The following is a 16837-nucleotide window of genomic DNA, read 5'->3' as shown; positions in this document are numbered from 1 at the left end:
TATAGAAATGCAACTGAATTTTTGTATGCCGCTTTACTAAATTTGTTTATTCATGTCATTTACAAACAGAGACAATTTTAATTATTTCTTTCTGATTGGATGTCTTTTATTTTTCCTTACCTAATTTCTGTTTATAGAACTTCTAGTACTTTGTTGAATAGAAGTGGTGAGAGTGGACATCCCTTCTTTGTTCCCTATCTTAGTGGATAAGCTTTCAGTTTTTCACCATTAAGTATGATATTAGCTTTGGGCTTTCCCTATATGGCCTTTATTATATCAAGGTACTTTCCTTCTATTTCTAGTTTGTTAAGAATTTTTATCATGAAGGAGTGTTAAATTTTGTCAAATGCTTTTTATGCTTCTATTGAGATGATCATGTGATTTGTCTCTTTTATTGTTAATGTAGTGTATAACATTAGACCATTCTTGCATCCCAGGAATAAATTCCACTTGATCCTTTTAATATGTTACTAGACTTAGTTTGTTAGTATTTTGTTGAGGATTTTTCGCATCTATATTCAACAAGGATATTGGCCTGTAGTTTCATTTTCTTTTGGTGTATTTGTCTTGCTTTAGTATCAGAGTAATGCTTGTTTCATAAAATGAATTTTGAAGTATTTCTCCACTTCCATTTTTTGGAAGAGTTTGAGAAAGGTTAGTGTTATATCTTCTTTAAATGTTTGGTAGATTTCACCAGTGGAGCCACCTGGTTCTGGGCTTTTCTTTGTTGAGAGGGGTTTTTGTTTTTTTATTACTGATTCAATCTTCATAAAAATTATAGGTGTGTTCCGACTCCTAATTCTTCATGATTTAGTATTGGTAGGTTGTATGTTTCTAGGAATTTACCCATTTGTCTTCTAGGTTATCCAGTTTGTTGAAATATAATTGTACATAGTAGTCTCCTGATCCTTTTTATTTATGTGCCATCAGTTGTAATGTCTCTTCTTTCACTCCTGATGTTATTTGAGCCATCTCTCTTTTTGGGATTTAGTCAAGTTAATGATTTGTCACTTTGGTTTATCTTTTCAAAAAACCAACTCAATCTTATTGATTGTTCTATCTTCCATTTTGTTTATTTCTACTCTAATCTTTGTTATTTTCTATCTTCTTCTAACTTAGGATTTGGTTTGCTCTTTTTCTACCCACTAGAGGTGTAGAGTTAGGTTGTTTATTTGGGATTTTTCTTCTTTTTTAAAAAATATATTTTTATTGATATCAGAGAAGAAGGGAAAGGAACAGAGAGGGAAAACATCAATGATGAGAGAGAAGCATCGATCAACTGCCTCCTGCATGCCCCCTACTAGGAATCGAGCAACTTGGGCATAGGCACTGACTGTGAATCAAACTGTGACCTCCTGGTTCATAGGTCAAAGCTCAACCACTGAGCTACACCAGCAGGGCTATTCTTTTGTAATGTAGGCATTTATTGTTATTAACTTCCCTCTTAGTATTGCTTTTGCCACATCTCATAAATTTTAGTGTGTTGTGTTTTTGTTTGTCTTGATGTATTTTCTAATTTCCTTTTTGATATTTTCTTTGACCCAATGGTTGTTCAAGAGTGTGTTGTTTGCCTAGCCAGTATTGCTCAGTGGTTGAGCATTGACCTATGAATCGGGAGATCACAGGTCAATTTCTGGTCAGTGCACATGCCTGGGTTGCAGGCTCGATCCTTTAGTGGAAAGAGTGCAGGAGGTGGACGATTGATGATTCTCTTTTATCATTGATGTTTTTATCTCTCTCTCCCCTTCCGTTCCTCTCTGAAATCAATAAAAAATACACTTGAAAAAAGTGTGTTGTTTAATTTCCACATATTTGTGAATTTTTCAGTTTTCCTTCTGCTATTGATTCTAGTTTCATTCCATTATGTTAAAAAAAATACCTGGTGTTTTAAATTTTCTTGTATTTGTTAAGATTGGTTTTGTGAGCTAACATGTTATCTTTCCTGGAGAAAGATGTATGCGCTTGTGAAGACTGTATTCTGCTGCTGTTGGATGGGATGTTCTGTACATGTTTGTTACGTTCATCTACTATATGTTATTGTTGAAGTCCTCTGTTTCCTTATTGTTCTGTCTAGGTGCTTATCCATTATTGAAAGTGGGGTACTGGAGTCACCCACTATTATTCTATTGCTGTCTATTTAACCCTTAAGTTCTGCCAGTGTTTGCTTTACATATATACATAGATACTCTGATGCTGGTACACATATACTAGTAATTGTCATATCTTCCTGTTGGATTGACTCTTTTATCATTATATAATGTCCCTCTTTGTCTCTTCTGACAGTTTTTTACTTAAAAGTCCATTTTATCTGATATAAGTATAGGCATCCCTGCTCTTTATTTTTTTTTATTTTACTAGAGGCCTGGTGCATGGATTTGTGCACTGGGGGGGCGGGGGGGAGAAGTTCCTTAGCCTGGCCTGTGGGGATCAGGCTGAAACCGGCTGACATCCCCTGAGGGGTCCCAGATTGCAAGAGGGTGCAGGCCAGGACCCCACTGGTGTACAATCAGGGCTGGGAAGGGACTGCAGGAGGGCTTCAGGGCATGTCTGGCCCTTCTCGCCCAGTCCCAAGTAGCTGAATCCCAGCAGCAAGCTAACCTACAGGTCAGAGCATCTGCACCCTGGTGGTCATGTGTGTCATAGCAACCGGTCAAACGGTAGAATGAATGGTTGGACACTTAGCGTATTAGGCTTTTATTATATAGAATATTTTTATTGATTTCATAGAGGAAGGGAAAGGAAGAGAGCTAGAAACACCAATGAGAGAGAATCATTGATCGGCTCCCTCCTGCATGTCCCCTACTGGGGATCGATCCTGCAACCCGGGCATGTGCCCTGACCAGGAATCAAACCATGACCTCCTGGTTCATAGGTCGACACTCTACCACTGAGTGACACCAGCCAGGCTACCTCCTGCTCTCTTTTGATTATCATTTGTATAAACTCTCTTTTTCCATTCCTTCATGTTCAGTCAATGTTTTCTTAAATCTAAACTGAGTTTCTTGTAGAAAACATATGAATGGGTCTTCTTTTATCAGTCACAATATTTCTTTGATTGGGGAAGTTTTAATTATTTACATTTGAAGTAATTATTGATAGGGAAGAATTTACTATTGCCATCTTATTAGTTGTTTCCTGTTAGTCTTGATATTCTTTTATTTGCATTTCCTCTCTTCCTGTCTAATTTTGTGCTTTGTGATTTTTTTGTATTAATATGCTTTTATTCTTTTCTCTTTTTCTTTTGTGTAATTTTTCTAGGTATTTTTGTGGTTACTTTGAAGCTTACATAAAATACCTTACAACAGTCTATTTTATGCTAATAACAACTGAAGTCCAATTACATACAAAAACTCTACATTCTAAGTTCTTCCCCAAAAACACTTTGTTATTGTTGTCACATTATACATCTATTCATACTGTATATCTTTTACCATATAGTTATTCTAATACGTTTGTAATTTAACTTTTTAAATATATATATATATATTTTTTATTGTTTTTTTACAGAGAGGAAGGGAGAGGGGTAGAGAGTTAGAAACATCGATGAGAGAGAAACATCAACCAGCTGCCTCCTGCACACCTCCTACTGGGGATGTGCCCACAACCAAGGTATATGCCCTTGACCAGAATCGAACCTGGGACCTTTCAGTCCGCAGGCCGACACTCTATCCACCGAGCCAAACCGGTTTCGGCTAAAAATATATTTTTATTGATTTCAGAGAGGAAGGGAGAGGGAGAGAGAGATAGAAACATCAATGATGAGAGAGAATCATTGGATCAGCTGCCTCCTGCACACCCACTACTGGGGATCAAGCCCACAACCCAGGCAGATGCCCTTGACTGGAATCAAACCCGGAACCCTTCAGTCAGCAGGCCAACACTCTATCCACTGAGCCAAACCTGCTAGGGCATAATTTAACTTTTTATACTAGAAATAAAATTATATACTAAAATTACAGAAATACAGTATTCTGTATATATCTATATTGTTTCTTTTACAGAGTTTCATACTTCCTTATGCTATCATGTAACTGTTTAGTGTTCTTTCAAGTTGATAAACTCCCTTTAGCATTTCATGTAAGATAGGTCTAGTTGTGATGAACTTCCTCAGCTTTCATTTATCTAGGAATGTCTTTATCTGTCCTTATTTTTTAAAGGACAGTTTTGACAGGTATAGTAGTCTTTATTGGCAGGGTTGGTTTTTGTTTGTTTTTTTGTTTTTGTTTTTCAGAAGTTTTAATATGTCATACTACTTTCTTTCACCTGCAAGGTTTTTACTGTATAATTTTCTGATAGTCATATGGGGGTTCCCTTGTATATGACAAGTCACTTTTCTCTTGATGCTTTCAAAATTCTCTTTGATTTTCACTTTGATAATTTGATTATAATGTGCCTTGATGTGGATTTCTCCAAGTTCATTTAGTTAGTATCCTTTAGGATTCTTAAATCTGGTTGTCCATTTCCTTCCCCAGAGTTGGAAAGTTTCCAGCCATTCTCTCTTTGAATAAGCTTTCTGGTCCTTTCTCTCTCACTTCTCTTTCTAAGACTTCCCTAATGCCTATATTGGTCCACTTGATGGTATACCATAAGTGCCTAAATTTCTTCATTATTTTTTAATCTTTTCCTTTCTACTCCGCTGGCAGAATTATTTCCCTAATCCTTTATTCTGTTTTATCTAGTCTGATGTTATCGCTTCTCGGCCTTTTGGCTAAGATCAAGTGTAGTCTGATGTTGAATCCCTCACATGACTTTTTCCAGTTATTGTGCCTTTAGCTCTATGATTTCTGTTTGGTATTTTTTTAAAAAATCCTCACCTGAGGTTATGTTTTCAATGATTCTAGAGAGAGGGAGAGGGAGAAGAAGGGGGAGAGGGAGAGGGAGAGGGAGAGGGAGAGGGAGAGGGAGAGGGAGAGGGAGAGGGAGAGGGAGAGGGAGAGGGACAGGGACAGGGAGAGGGAGAGGGAGAGAGGGAGAGGGGGAGAGGGAGAGAGGGAGAGGGAGAGGGAGAGGGAGAGGGAGAGAGAACCATGAATCGATTGCCTCCCATACATGGCCCTACCGGGAACCAAATCCACAACCTGGGTATGTGCCCTGAGAAGTGAACCCATGACCCTTAGGTGCAACCAACTGAGCCACACCAGCCAGGGCTGTTTTGTACTTTTTAATATTGTCTATCTCTTTGTTAATTTAGTTGGTATCCTTAGGCTTCTTGAATCTGGTTGTCCATTTCCTTCCCCAGATTTAGAAATTCTCATTTTGTTCATACATTGTTCTATAGATCTTGGTGAGCATCTTTAAAACTGTTATTTTGAATTATCTGAATCTTATAATTTTGTTTCATTAGGGTCATATTCTGGAGATTTAATGTGCTTCTTTTTTGGAACATCTTTGCTGATTGTTCATTTTGCTTGACTGTCTGTGTTGGTATTTGCACATATTACAAAACAAACATTCCTCCCAGTCTTCATGGGCTGGCCTTGTACAGAAGACATCTGCCAATCAGCAAGGTCGGTGATTAGTGGGGTTTCTATCAACTCTTTCCCCCAGCCCCCAGGAAGAAACAAGTAGCTGTGTTCTTTGTATAATCCTTCCATGTTGAATGTGTATAGGAGAGCAAACTATGGCATTTACAGTCTGAACTGCCATCTCCATTCCCCTCCAGGTGGTTACACTGCCAAACCCATCAGAGTTCCAAGACTGGCAAGATACACGCCAATTCTTTGGACATCCCCAGAGAAGTTGTGGCACTGAATATACAGATCGATTCTTCTATCTCTGGGAGTAAGCTGAAAGCTGGTATGTTTCATCAATTCATGCTGTGAGCAGGGGGGAGGATCTATGGCATCTGCCAGTCCTAACCATCATCTCTGTTCTCCCCCAGGAAGTTAGACTATGCTATACCTAGACTGGAAATTCAGGTGCCATTTCTTTGGACAGTCCTGGAGGAACTGGAATACAGAATGCACAGATAAACTATTTTATTCCCAAGGTGAATACTGAGAGCTGGGATATTTTGTCTTCTTATCAGACCAACCCACCATCTCCATTCTCTCCTAGGCAGACCCCACAGAATTCCAAACCTGGCAAGACAGAAGCCAGTCATCAGAAAACGTGGTCTGGACATGTGAACCAACCTCCACCTTCAACTAGGAGAAGCCAGCAGCTAGGGGGTCCCTTCCATATCATATGGTGCTGTGCTGGTGGCAAGAACTCTGGAAAAAGGTGTCCCAAATCTCTCTACAGCTTCAGTGAGTCTGCTTTCGTGTTTGTCATCCAAATAGTTCCTTAACTTCTCACAAAGGGAATTTGTTCATGAATTGTTGCTGAATTTTTGTATTTGTTGTGGGGGAAGGGTCCAGGACTTCGTAATTCACCATCTTGCTAATATAATTCTCCAGAGCTACTCTTTTTTTGTGTGTATGAAATGTATCAGGCTAATTCTAAAATATATAGAAAAAATATAAAGGGCCAAGAACATCCAAGATACTTTTAAAGAAAATGAAAAAGATGAAAAGACTTGCTTTACCAGATATAAAGAGCTTGTTATAAAATCCAATAATTAAGACTATGGTATTAGTGCAATGAGAAACAGACTAATAAAACAGAACAAAATATTCAGAAACAATTTCACACATATGCAGACACTTGATTTATGACAAAGGTGACAATGTAGTGAAGTTAAGAAAAAGACATTCTCTATAATAAATGGTAGTGGGCAATTAAATATCTACATGGAAAAGGTAAAGCTTGACCCCTATATTTTGCCATACACAAAAATCAATTCCAGATGGATTATTGATCTAAATGTGAATGGCAAAAGCATAAAACTTCTAGGAGATAATGTGAGAGAACATCTACATGACTTTAAGGTAAGAAAATACTTCTTAAATGGAACACAAAAATACTAGTCATAAAGGAAAATATTAAAAAACTAGGCACATTAAAATTAAAAACTTCTGTTCATCAAAGGAGACTATAGAGATTTGGGAAGGATTTGTAACATAAAAAATACAAAAATGCACATATGTAATACCTTAATCAATATAGAAATTTAAAAAAATACAAAAATGGTTCATAGCCAGAGTATATAAAGAATTGCTATAAACCTATAGGAAAAAGACAAATAATGCAATTTTTTAAATAGGGACAAAATATTGGTATAGGTACTTCATAGACGAAGACATCCAAACAGATAATAAACATATGAAAAAGAGTACAACTTCACTAGTCTTCTGAGAAATGCCAATTAAAATCACAATGAGATATTACTATAAACTCACCCACCAGAATGGCTATAATTAAAAAGAGTGATGGTAAGAAGTATTATCTAGTGAAACAACTATAATTTTCATACATTACTGGTAGAAATGTAAATTGGTACAATCACTTATAAAAACTATCATTATGAATAAATTTGAAAATATGCATTCCCTATGACCCAGATATTCGAATACTAGGTACAGTGTATACTCAATAGAAACTGAAATACATGTATTCAAAAAATGTATGGTAATATTTATAGCATCATTTTTATAATAACCACAATCAAGAAATAATCCAAATATTCATTATCAGTAGAATGAATAAATAAATTGTGGTATATTCAAACAAGGGAATAATATAAATATAAAACTACAACTGAACAACATGATGAATATCACAATCGTAGTATTGAGCAAAATAACAAACAAAAAAAAAAAGCCAGACTCCCAAAACACATACTGTTTGATTTTATTTATATCAAGTTCAAAATGGGCAAAACTAATCTATGATGTTATAAGTCAGGATAGTCATTAACTTTGGATAAGGAGAATGGTATAGAAATAGGGATGGAGCATAAGGTGAGGATCGTGATATAATAGTTCTATTTATTAACCTGGGCTCTTCTAATGTTAGTACCTTCACTATATAAAAATCCATTGATTTGATTTGTGACCTTTTCTGTATGCATGTTATTCTTCAATAGAATTTCTGTTTTAAAAAAAGAAAACAAATGAAGAGCTAAGTGATGAGTATTTATATAGAGTAGAAGAAAGATGGTCCTCTATGCCCGTGCACAGAAAGGTTGTGGGTCAATTCCTGGTCAGGGCACAGGCCTGGGTTGTGGGCTCTATCCCTGGTAGGGGATGTGCAGGAGGCAGCTGATTGATACCTCGCTCTCACATCAATGTTTCTTTCTCTCTCTCCCTCTCCCTTCCTCTCTTTCTAAAAGTCAACAAAAATCTTTTAAAAACAACACAATGATCTTCTATGAGGGCCACCCTACAAGAATGGCAAGGTAATGTTCTTAGGGATTACATGGATTCAAAAGTTCTCTAATATAAAGAGATCTCTATAAGGTAATTATAGATCAATTACATATTATTTTTCACAAGATCTAAGACAGAAAGAGAAAGATGAGAATTAAAAGCAAACACAACATCAAATGATACATTACAGAAAACTTTTAGCACCATCTTAAAGGTAATATGGTTAGGACTCTTCTCCATTTCACTTTCTAATGATCCTAGAAATCAGTGAAACATTGCCAATGGAACTACTTACTCACTTAAGCATAGCTGACAATTCACAGGGTTAGCAAGACCTGAGGAAAACAGGCCTGCTACATAAAGAGAAAATGTAATTGTTTTACATAAACATCTCTAAAAGGCCCCAAATAATATTCAACTCAACAAGTATTTAAGTACTCTAAACATAACAAGTACTACAATCAGGTACTATAGAAAAAGACAAAAAAAGAAGTCAGATTTCTGAAGAGTTCTAATATAAAGACACAAGATTTATTAAACAAAATCAACAGGCATAACAACTACAGAATCATCCCAAGACAGGATATAGTGGGTGGGTTGCAAGAGTAGAGCTATTGAGAGAGAAAATGGGATAGGTATAACAGAGCCAGTTAGTCAAAAGCCTGGAATATCATACTGAAAATTCTAGATTTAAATCTATGGAGAACTATTTTACCTAGATCCCACTCCCCTAAAAATATTTTTTGATTTAATGATTCCTAGTTATTTTCAACCTTAATAAATAATGTTGAAATCTGGATAACTGAAGTTCTATCTAGTTAAAACAAGAGATGTTCTATGAAAAGTTAAATCTGAATTCCGTAACATCACCTCAAATAATTAAGAATATATTCCAAGTATCCCCAACAATCCTGAATAAACCCTTATTAAATTACACATATATATTTTTCTAAATATTCTTAAACCTTAACGTTTCAATTCAGATCATCTCTTGGCGCAATAATTTTAATAGGATACTCCTCTTATTTGCCTCCTCGCCCAAATAATCTTTCAGGCATTAAAATATATTTAGTAGCTAACATAGTGTTTGGCTCATATCATGCTTTCTATTTATTGACCTGAATGGATAAATTACACCAATATATTAAACTTAGTCATCTCTCTCATGGTTTAGTAGACTTTCATTATATTCCTCCTTCAACCTTCCTCTCTCTTGACTGAAAAAAACAACCAGAAAGTCCCTCCATCCTTTTGGTTAATTTAATTGGGTTTCTGGGGACTTTTATCAGCTGTTAGATTTTTCTTAAGGAGCAACCACCAGAATTTCCTGTATGATTATGAATATAAATCTACTTTTGGTCTTTTACATGGAAAAGATAAAGGTTTTATTATTTTGTCATTGTTTTCAACACCCTTCCTTTATGATGTCCACCATATTCTTGGCTTTGAGGACCACAATCAAAAAGTGGGCCAACTTCATAGAATAATCAACAGTGATTTTTATTTTTATACTCTAACAATCATATTGTATATTTTATAACTCGGAGACTGATATTTCTCTTGAGATGATCACAACTATCCAGATAAATCTACAGGTACTAAGCTACTCCAGCTGAAGGAGAGTTATGATTCCAGGTCCAAAGTGACCCTCTCACTTTTTATCATCAGCAGCTGTGTCCCCACTGGGGAGGCTTTCATATAACAATCCCCTTAGAGAACTTTGCTGATTTATGTATCCTGATTGCCCTAATTTCCTTGTGTATCCTGTTTTAAAAGTTTTTAATTGAGGGATGACATACATATATCTTCAGTGATTTCTATATTCCTTTCCTGGGGTATAACTGAGTCTATCATATCATAAGCATGGATAGGTTTGAATGGCTTTATAAAAATGAAGTACCTTTGACAGTTCTGCCCATTTGGTCTTAAGAGATCATCCTGCAATTTATTCTCATCAGTTTGCCTTCACTCCTTGCAAATAAACTGGTGAGAAACCTGAATGTTCTGCCCATTGAAGGGTGTATTATTTTTATCTTTCTTCCGTTCCACCTAACAGTTGCTGTAACAACAACTGCCTGTGTTAGAAAACTAAAATATAAAAGTGTGACCTACGTGGCCAAATCCCAAAAGGCTGTTTACTTCCTTATTTATGAATCAGAACCTGTCAGCACAACTTAGACTGTCAGCAGATACTGCAATTAAATGTCCCTGCAAAGCCAGCAGAGGGTGCACCAGGGCACTAGAAATTTTACCCAAAATGTAGCAGTATCAACTAACTCTAATAGCCAATCAACTTTTTTTTTTCTTTTTGGTATACTAAAACTAATATCCTCAAGATAAACAAGTTGAATCTGGGTTAAAATTCCTTCAAAGCATGTTCCAATTCTCCTGAAAGTGAAGTTCAGCAAGAAATACATAGTTAAGCCTGGCCAAAACATAGATGGAGTAGAACTGATCCATCTATTTTGGAAAAATTCTAGTGTGGAGATCCATTCCACTCTCCCCCAAAAGGCTCCAGGGGTAGTTTGATATAGGGGAATGGACACTTAACTGGGAGTCAAGAGACCAACACCTTGGACAAGTCACTCCCCCCTCAGTGCCTATGTGATCTCCAAGAGAATAAAACAAAATGGACTCATGGCCACACACAACTCTAAAAAAAAAAAAAAACTGACTGAAATTGGTGTCAGCAAATGTAAAGAGCCAGTGTGCATACTTCTACTGCTCAAAAACATTAAAACAGACAGAATAAAGGACAGAAGAGAGGGAGCTGTATTTAAACCTAGACAGGACTATTTGAAGTTCCATGCAAACAGTGGGCAACTAAATGCCATTATAGACCTGTGAGAGTCCCACATCATCACAGAAGCCCTAGAGTACAGCTGTCCTGCCAATCCTCCTGGGTCTGTCTATTCTGAATGCCAAAAAGCCTTGGCTACCATTGGACTAAAGAAGTTAAATTCCTTCATCTTTTCACATAATATCAATGTTTAGCTGCTAAGTATTTCTACTGGGCATTAGAGGGGGTGGTGGATAAAGGGAGCCAGAATTCTAGTAAATTATCATTTAGCTACAGTATTTAAAGTTTCAAGTATGAGAAGCATGTCTACTGATTCTGTTATTTGATAAGCTGTTATATAAGTTGGAGTGTGCTAGCAATATATTTTAAGGTTCAGGGCAACTTTACAATTCACATCATAGAAAAATGTGCCAGTCCTAACATTACAATAGTATCATGAGTGTGACACCAGCACAAATAACATTTATGGAGTATGACAATGACTCTGATGTGGTAGTAAATATAGAAGGCCTGGGTCTCTTGACTCAGGAAACTTATTAGCAAAACTAGCCCTCTTCCCCAAGAGGAACAAATTCACTATTATTCTTTAACCACCACAAAAGGATTTTTGGATGCTTCTCTTAAGTTTCACATAAGGCAAAATTTGAAGGTCAAGAGGATACTGAATTTCAGTGCACTAAACTTACTTGAATAAAGAGCTAGAAAGAGTAGAAAACAAACACCAAAGCTGCTAAAAAGGACAAAAACACCATAAAGATTGCGAAACACACACAAATACACACAACTGCTCTTGAGAGATTACTCTAGTATTTATTCCATCAGTAGACTCCTGTTCTCAAGCTAGCAACAGCAAGACACTTCACACCCACCCTCTCCATCCCACTCCCCCAAAAAGAGTACGAATGGGAGTTTTATTTCCAGAGATTTTAAAAATTGCTCTTCAGAAGTTGTCTAGCAAGATGGCATATTTCTACCAGAATTCCTGAGGCGCTGATCCTCACTACAACACCCAGGACAATCAGTCTCAAATTGCAGGTAAGTGTGAACAAGCCCACGTTCTGGTCAGCGCACAAGGATCCGCTCTGGAAATATCATTAAAAGTTGTTTCAACGGCCCTGGAGCAGTTATTACAGCTGTTTACAGCTCCAATTCCAAATGAGAGCCTGCTAGTGCTGGCATCAACTCTGGACACGAAAAAACAAGCACCGCAGGCAGAGAATCTAATCTCATCAAGAGCAGAGGGGCCAAACTGCTGCCGCTAGTCCGCCAGAGGGGCAGCACCCATACCTCCTCACGGGCGGCCCAACCGGGAGCTCAGCCAACTTTTCCCGAGGCAGCCTGTAGCCGGGGGCGGCGGACGCGGGCTAGGGCTTCCAAGTCCCGGGTCCTGAGGGAGTCTGGGAGTTGGGCGAGGGAAAGGGGACAACCTGCCCCAGGGCAACCTCTCTCCAGTTCGCCTGCTCCCTCCCTGGTCCTGCCCTCCTACAGGGCTGGAGGTAGCGGAGTCTCCCATGGGGTCGGCGGGGGAGGGCCCCCGTCCTACCCATAAAGGGAGGGGGCCTCTGCAGCCGCCGCCCCAGCCTAGTGACTCACCTGGTGCCCGTCCTGAGAGTCTGGTGGCAGAGTTGTTTCTCCAGGTTCTAGCGGCTGCTGCTGAAGTGAAGGCTGCCTAAAGTGGCTGGTGATGGGACCGTCGGGGTCCAGGCCACCGGGTCTACTCAGGGTGCCAGAGGTGCCAGGGGTGCCGGGGCCGCCAAAGCGGGACTCGGCTCCCCGTTCCCGCCGCAACTCGGAGCGCAACTCTAGGTAGCAGCACAATGTCAGCAGGTGGAGGGCCAGCGAGAGGCCGAAGAAGCCCAGGAAGAGCCGGCAGCTGTTCCCTTCACCCGCCCGGGCACGGGCCCCGCGACAGCCGCAGCCCTGACTCCCCCGCTCCCTTGGCGCTGCTGCAGGCAGGGGCTCCCTGCGCTCTACCTCGGGGTAGCCCATGGCCTCCGGAGACGCCCACTCTCTGAGGCTCGGGAGCCGCCGCGTCTGCCTCAGCCGTTTAGGACCCCTGACAGGCGGCTACCGTCCTGCCATGGGCTGGGGGCTGCAGGGACCCGTTCCTGCGCGACGGAGGCTGGGCGGGACGGAGCAGGGAGAAGCCGCATGTGCAGCTCCACTCAGAGGGGTGGGAAAGGGAGGAGGAGGAGGGGCGAGAGAGAGGGGCCGCTGGGCCGGCCAATGGAATGAAGGAGGAGGCTCGGGACAACCCCGCCCCATCCCTCAAACAGCTGCCCAGGCGTCCAACCATCGGGCTCGCCAAGCCTGGGTGCCCCGCCCCTTGGTGTTCCACCCGGGGCCTCAGGCCTCGAGGTGGAGCCTGGGGGTGTGTGAGTTGCCTCTGCCTGATGGCCCCACCCAGCTCTTCCTGCTTGCACCATTCCAGTTGGTGATTGCTGCTGTCGTTCATCACTGGACTCCGCCCCAATTTAACCCTTTAGCGCCAGTACGGGGGAAGGGGAGAGGAGAAGGGAGAGGCTGAGAAGAAATTGGGAACCTTGGAAAGTAGAGCAAGTAAAAGGAGGCAGAAAGTAGTATTAATAGAAATGTTTGCAATTAACTGCAGTTGCTAATAACATCATCCAGTACTTATCTGTTGCTTTCAATCTTCAAAGCGGTTAACAGACGTTAAACTAATTAAAACAGTTCTGGGTTTGGAATGAAACCACGCCTGCTGTGTTTTCAATCCAATAGTGCGCCAAAAGAAAAGGAACTCAGGAGCCAGGGAGCCAAAGGGAGTGAGAATGGGGAGGGATACAGGCAGCCCCACTCCTGGAGCAAGCCTGCAGCCTCAAAGTAAGTGATGAAGAAGTCCACCTATGAAGTGCTGTTGCACTGTGCAGGGTAAAACGGTGTCTTGATATATTAATTAATTCAACAAATATACATTGATCCCTTTAAATGTAGAAAGTGCTGCCCAACTGATGTGGCTCAATGGTTCAGCGTCATCATATGAACCAGGTGGTCAAGGTCCAATTCTCAGTTAAGGGCACTTGCCCAGGTTGCCGGCTTGATCCCCAGTGGTGGGCATGCAGGAAGCAGCCTGTGCAGGATTCTCTCTCATCATTGATGTTTCTCTCTCTCTCTCTCTCTCTCTCTCTCTCTCTCTCTCTCTCTCTCTCTCTCTCTCCCCCTCGTTTCCCTCTTCCTTCTTCTCTCTGAAATCAATAAAAACATTTTTTTTAAAGAAAATGTAGAAAATGCAGTATGAGAGAACCCATAGCCAATATAGCTTTTCTTCCACCGCAGCAAGAGTTTTGAGTGGAAAACATGTGTCTTCAATGAGCAAATGGGGAAACTGAGTGCCAGAATGAGGTGAATTTTTACAAGGGTGGTCCGCAGAATGGCCAGACAATATTGGCATCTATATTTGCAGGCAACTGTTCTGGCCTCTCCACCCCTCCCCTCTTCTCCCTGGAGTAGTCCCTGGGGAAGTTTCAACAAGTCAGCCAAATGTTCCAGATGCACACTGCTGTGACTGCAGCATCTTCAACAGCTGCACCAATCAGAAAAGGGTTTAGAACCAAAAAGCAAACAATCAAAGACAAGAGTGGCAAATGTCAGAACAACAGACCCTGAAATGAAGGATGGGAAGGATTAATTGAGTTGCCATTGGCAACAGTTACTAGTCTGAGATTGTAGAGAGCTAAATGACTATAGCAGGGGGAAAATATGTATGCTTCTTGGCCACTATGCACTCCCATTCCCATGTTATGAATAATTAGCAGTTTTATTGACTTGAAAAGGGTAGGCCTAAGTCCCAGGCTGAAGGATAAAAAAAGAATAGGGGGAATACAAAAGAAGAGAAACAATGAAACAAAAACAATGCAGGGGAGGTCAGTCCAGAGAACACAGAGGTCAAAACATATCAGCCACAGTCAACTTTTTTTCAGACACTCTGTGAATGGTCTTGGTGCTTTAGAAACATCTTTGTGTCCCCCTATTGGCCCTTACCCATGAAATATCAAGTTTGCAAAGAATGCCATCATCATGCAGATAAAAAAATTTTAAAGTGCATTAACAGTTAATCTCATATGCTGCTTGTGTAGTCTGGGAATTCTAGGTGCTAAAGGAACTGCCAGGCTGATTTATATTCATTATCACAGCTCAGGACTATTAGAAAGAATGCTAGTCAAAGAAACCTACCCCTGTTACTGGTTTGCTGGCTCACGCTAAAAAAAAATGCTACACTTTTGGGGACCTTTGCTTTTCCAATTGTAAAATGAGTACTGTGAACTTTAACAGCTGAAACATTGTCTTTTATCTGCTTCATCACTGGCTGTGTTGACTTGGTCACAAACACAGTTCAAAGAAGCTGCCCCTTCTTCCCCCAACATGAAAGGGGAACAAATAACAGTCATCTCCTGGTAGTAGGGCTCAGGGATCTTGCTGGACTCAGTTTACCATGTTCTTTCTACTAGGCTTTTAACAGTTTGATTGAGACATTGCCCTTAGAAGACACCACAAGTTGCATTTGAACTGAAACCTCACCTTGGTTCCCCAGGGGAAAAACACATGGCTTTATATGCAGTAGAAATGTTGGAATGGATAATCCACTGAGGGATGTACATGGTTATTTTTTTTCTTTATTGTTGAAAAATTCACAGATGTTCCCTTTGTTTGTTTGTTCTTCCCATTGATCACCTGCACCCTGCACCCGCCCCTCCCAGACCTTCACCACTCTATTGTCTGTGTCCATATAAGTCTCCCTACTAATCACTCTTCTTTCTTAAGATTATCGCAGCTATTTGGGGTCTTTTTTGGTTACATATAAATTTTTGTGGTGTTTGTTCTAGATATATAAAATATGCCATTGAGGTTTTAATAGGGATTGCACTGAATCTATAGATTGCTTTGGGTAATATGGACATTGTAATGATGTTGATTCTACCAATCCATGAGCAAGGTATATAATTCCACTTGTTTATATCTTCCTCCAACTCTTTTTTCATTATCCTGTAGTTTTCTGAGTTTGACCAGGAGACCGGGAGTTCGATCACTCGCTATGACATGCACAGGGAGGTCTTTTACCTCCCTGGTTAAGTTAATTCCTAAGTATCTTTTTTTTTTCTTGCAAAGGTAAATGAGATTGTTTTGTTTGTTTGTTTCTCTTTCTGAGAATTCATTATTTGTCTATAAAAATGCCATTGATTTCTGGGTATTAATTTTGTATCTTCTTAAGTTGCCAAATTCATTTATTAAATCTAGTAGTTTTTTGGTGGAGTCTTTAGGGTTTTCTATGTACAATATCATGTCATCTGCAAATGATGATGGTTTTACTTCATCCTTTCCAAATTGGGTGCCTTTTATTTTTCTTCTTGTCTAATCACTATGGGTAGGAATTCCAGGACTATATTAAATAAGAGTGGTTAAAGTGGACATTCCTGTCTTAATCCTGTTCTTAGGAGAAATGGTTTTAAATTTTCCCACTGAGCATGAGATTGGCTGTAGTTTTGTCATATATGGCCTTTATTATGTTGAGACATGATCCCTCTATTCCCACTTTACTGAGTGTTTTTATCAAAAAAAGGTTGTTTCACTTTGTCAAATGTTTTTTCTACACCAATTGACATGATCATGTGATTTTTGTCTTCCAGTCTGTTTATGTGATGTGTCACATTTATCTATTTGCAAATATTGTACCAGCCTTGCATCCCTGAATAAATCCCAGTTGATCATGGTGTATGATCTTTTAAATGTACAGATGGATTCGATTTGCTACTATTTTGTTGAGGATTTTAGC

The 16837-nt window shown here is 39.6% G+C and overlaps 1 protein-coding gene across 8 annotated transcripts in view; it reads right to left on the bottom strand.

The window, feature by feature from the left end:
- EDA (ectodysplasin A) overlaps positions 1-13038 on the bottom strand; it is a gene marked incomplete at both ends in the record, with an annotated part of 598912 nt that extends 585874 nt beyond the window's left edge. For all 8 annotated transcript variants that reach the window (XM_081080833.1, XM_081080834.1, XM_081080835.1 and 5 more), the window contains one exon: positions 12643-13038. In XM_081080833.1, coding sequence (XP_080936959.1) covers positions 12643-13038 — 396 coding nt within the window. The remainder of the gene's footprint in view (positions 1-12642) is intronic.
- Positions 13039-16837: the final 3799 nt, after the last annotated feature.

This window comes from Myotis nattereri, assembly GCF_964212035.1.
Source record: "Myotis nattereri genome assembly, chromosome: X".
Classification (NCBI taxonomy): Eukaryota; Metazoa; Chordata; class Mammalia; order Chiroptera; family Vespertilionidae; genus Myotis; species Myotis nattereri.
The sequence above is the reverse complement of the archived record's forward strand: the minus strand, read 5'-3'. Positions and strand labels throughout refer to the sequence as shown.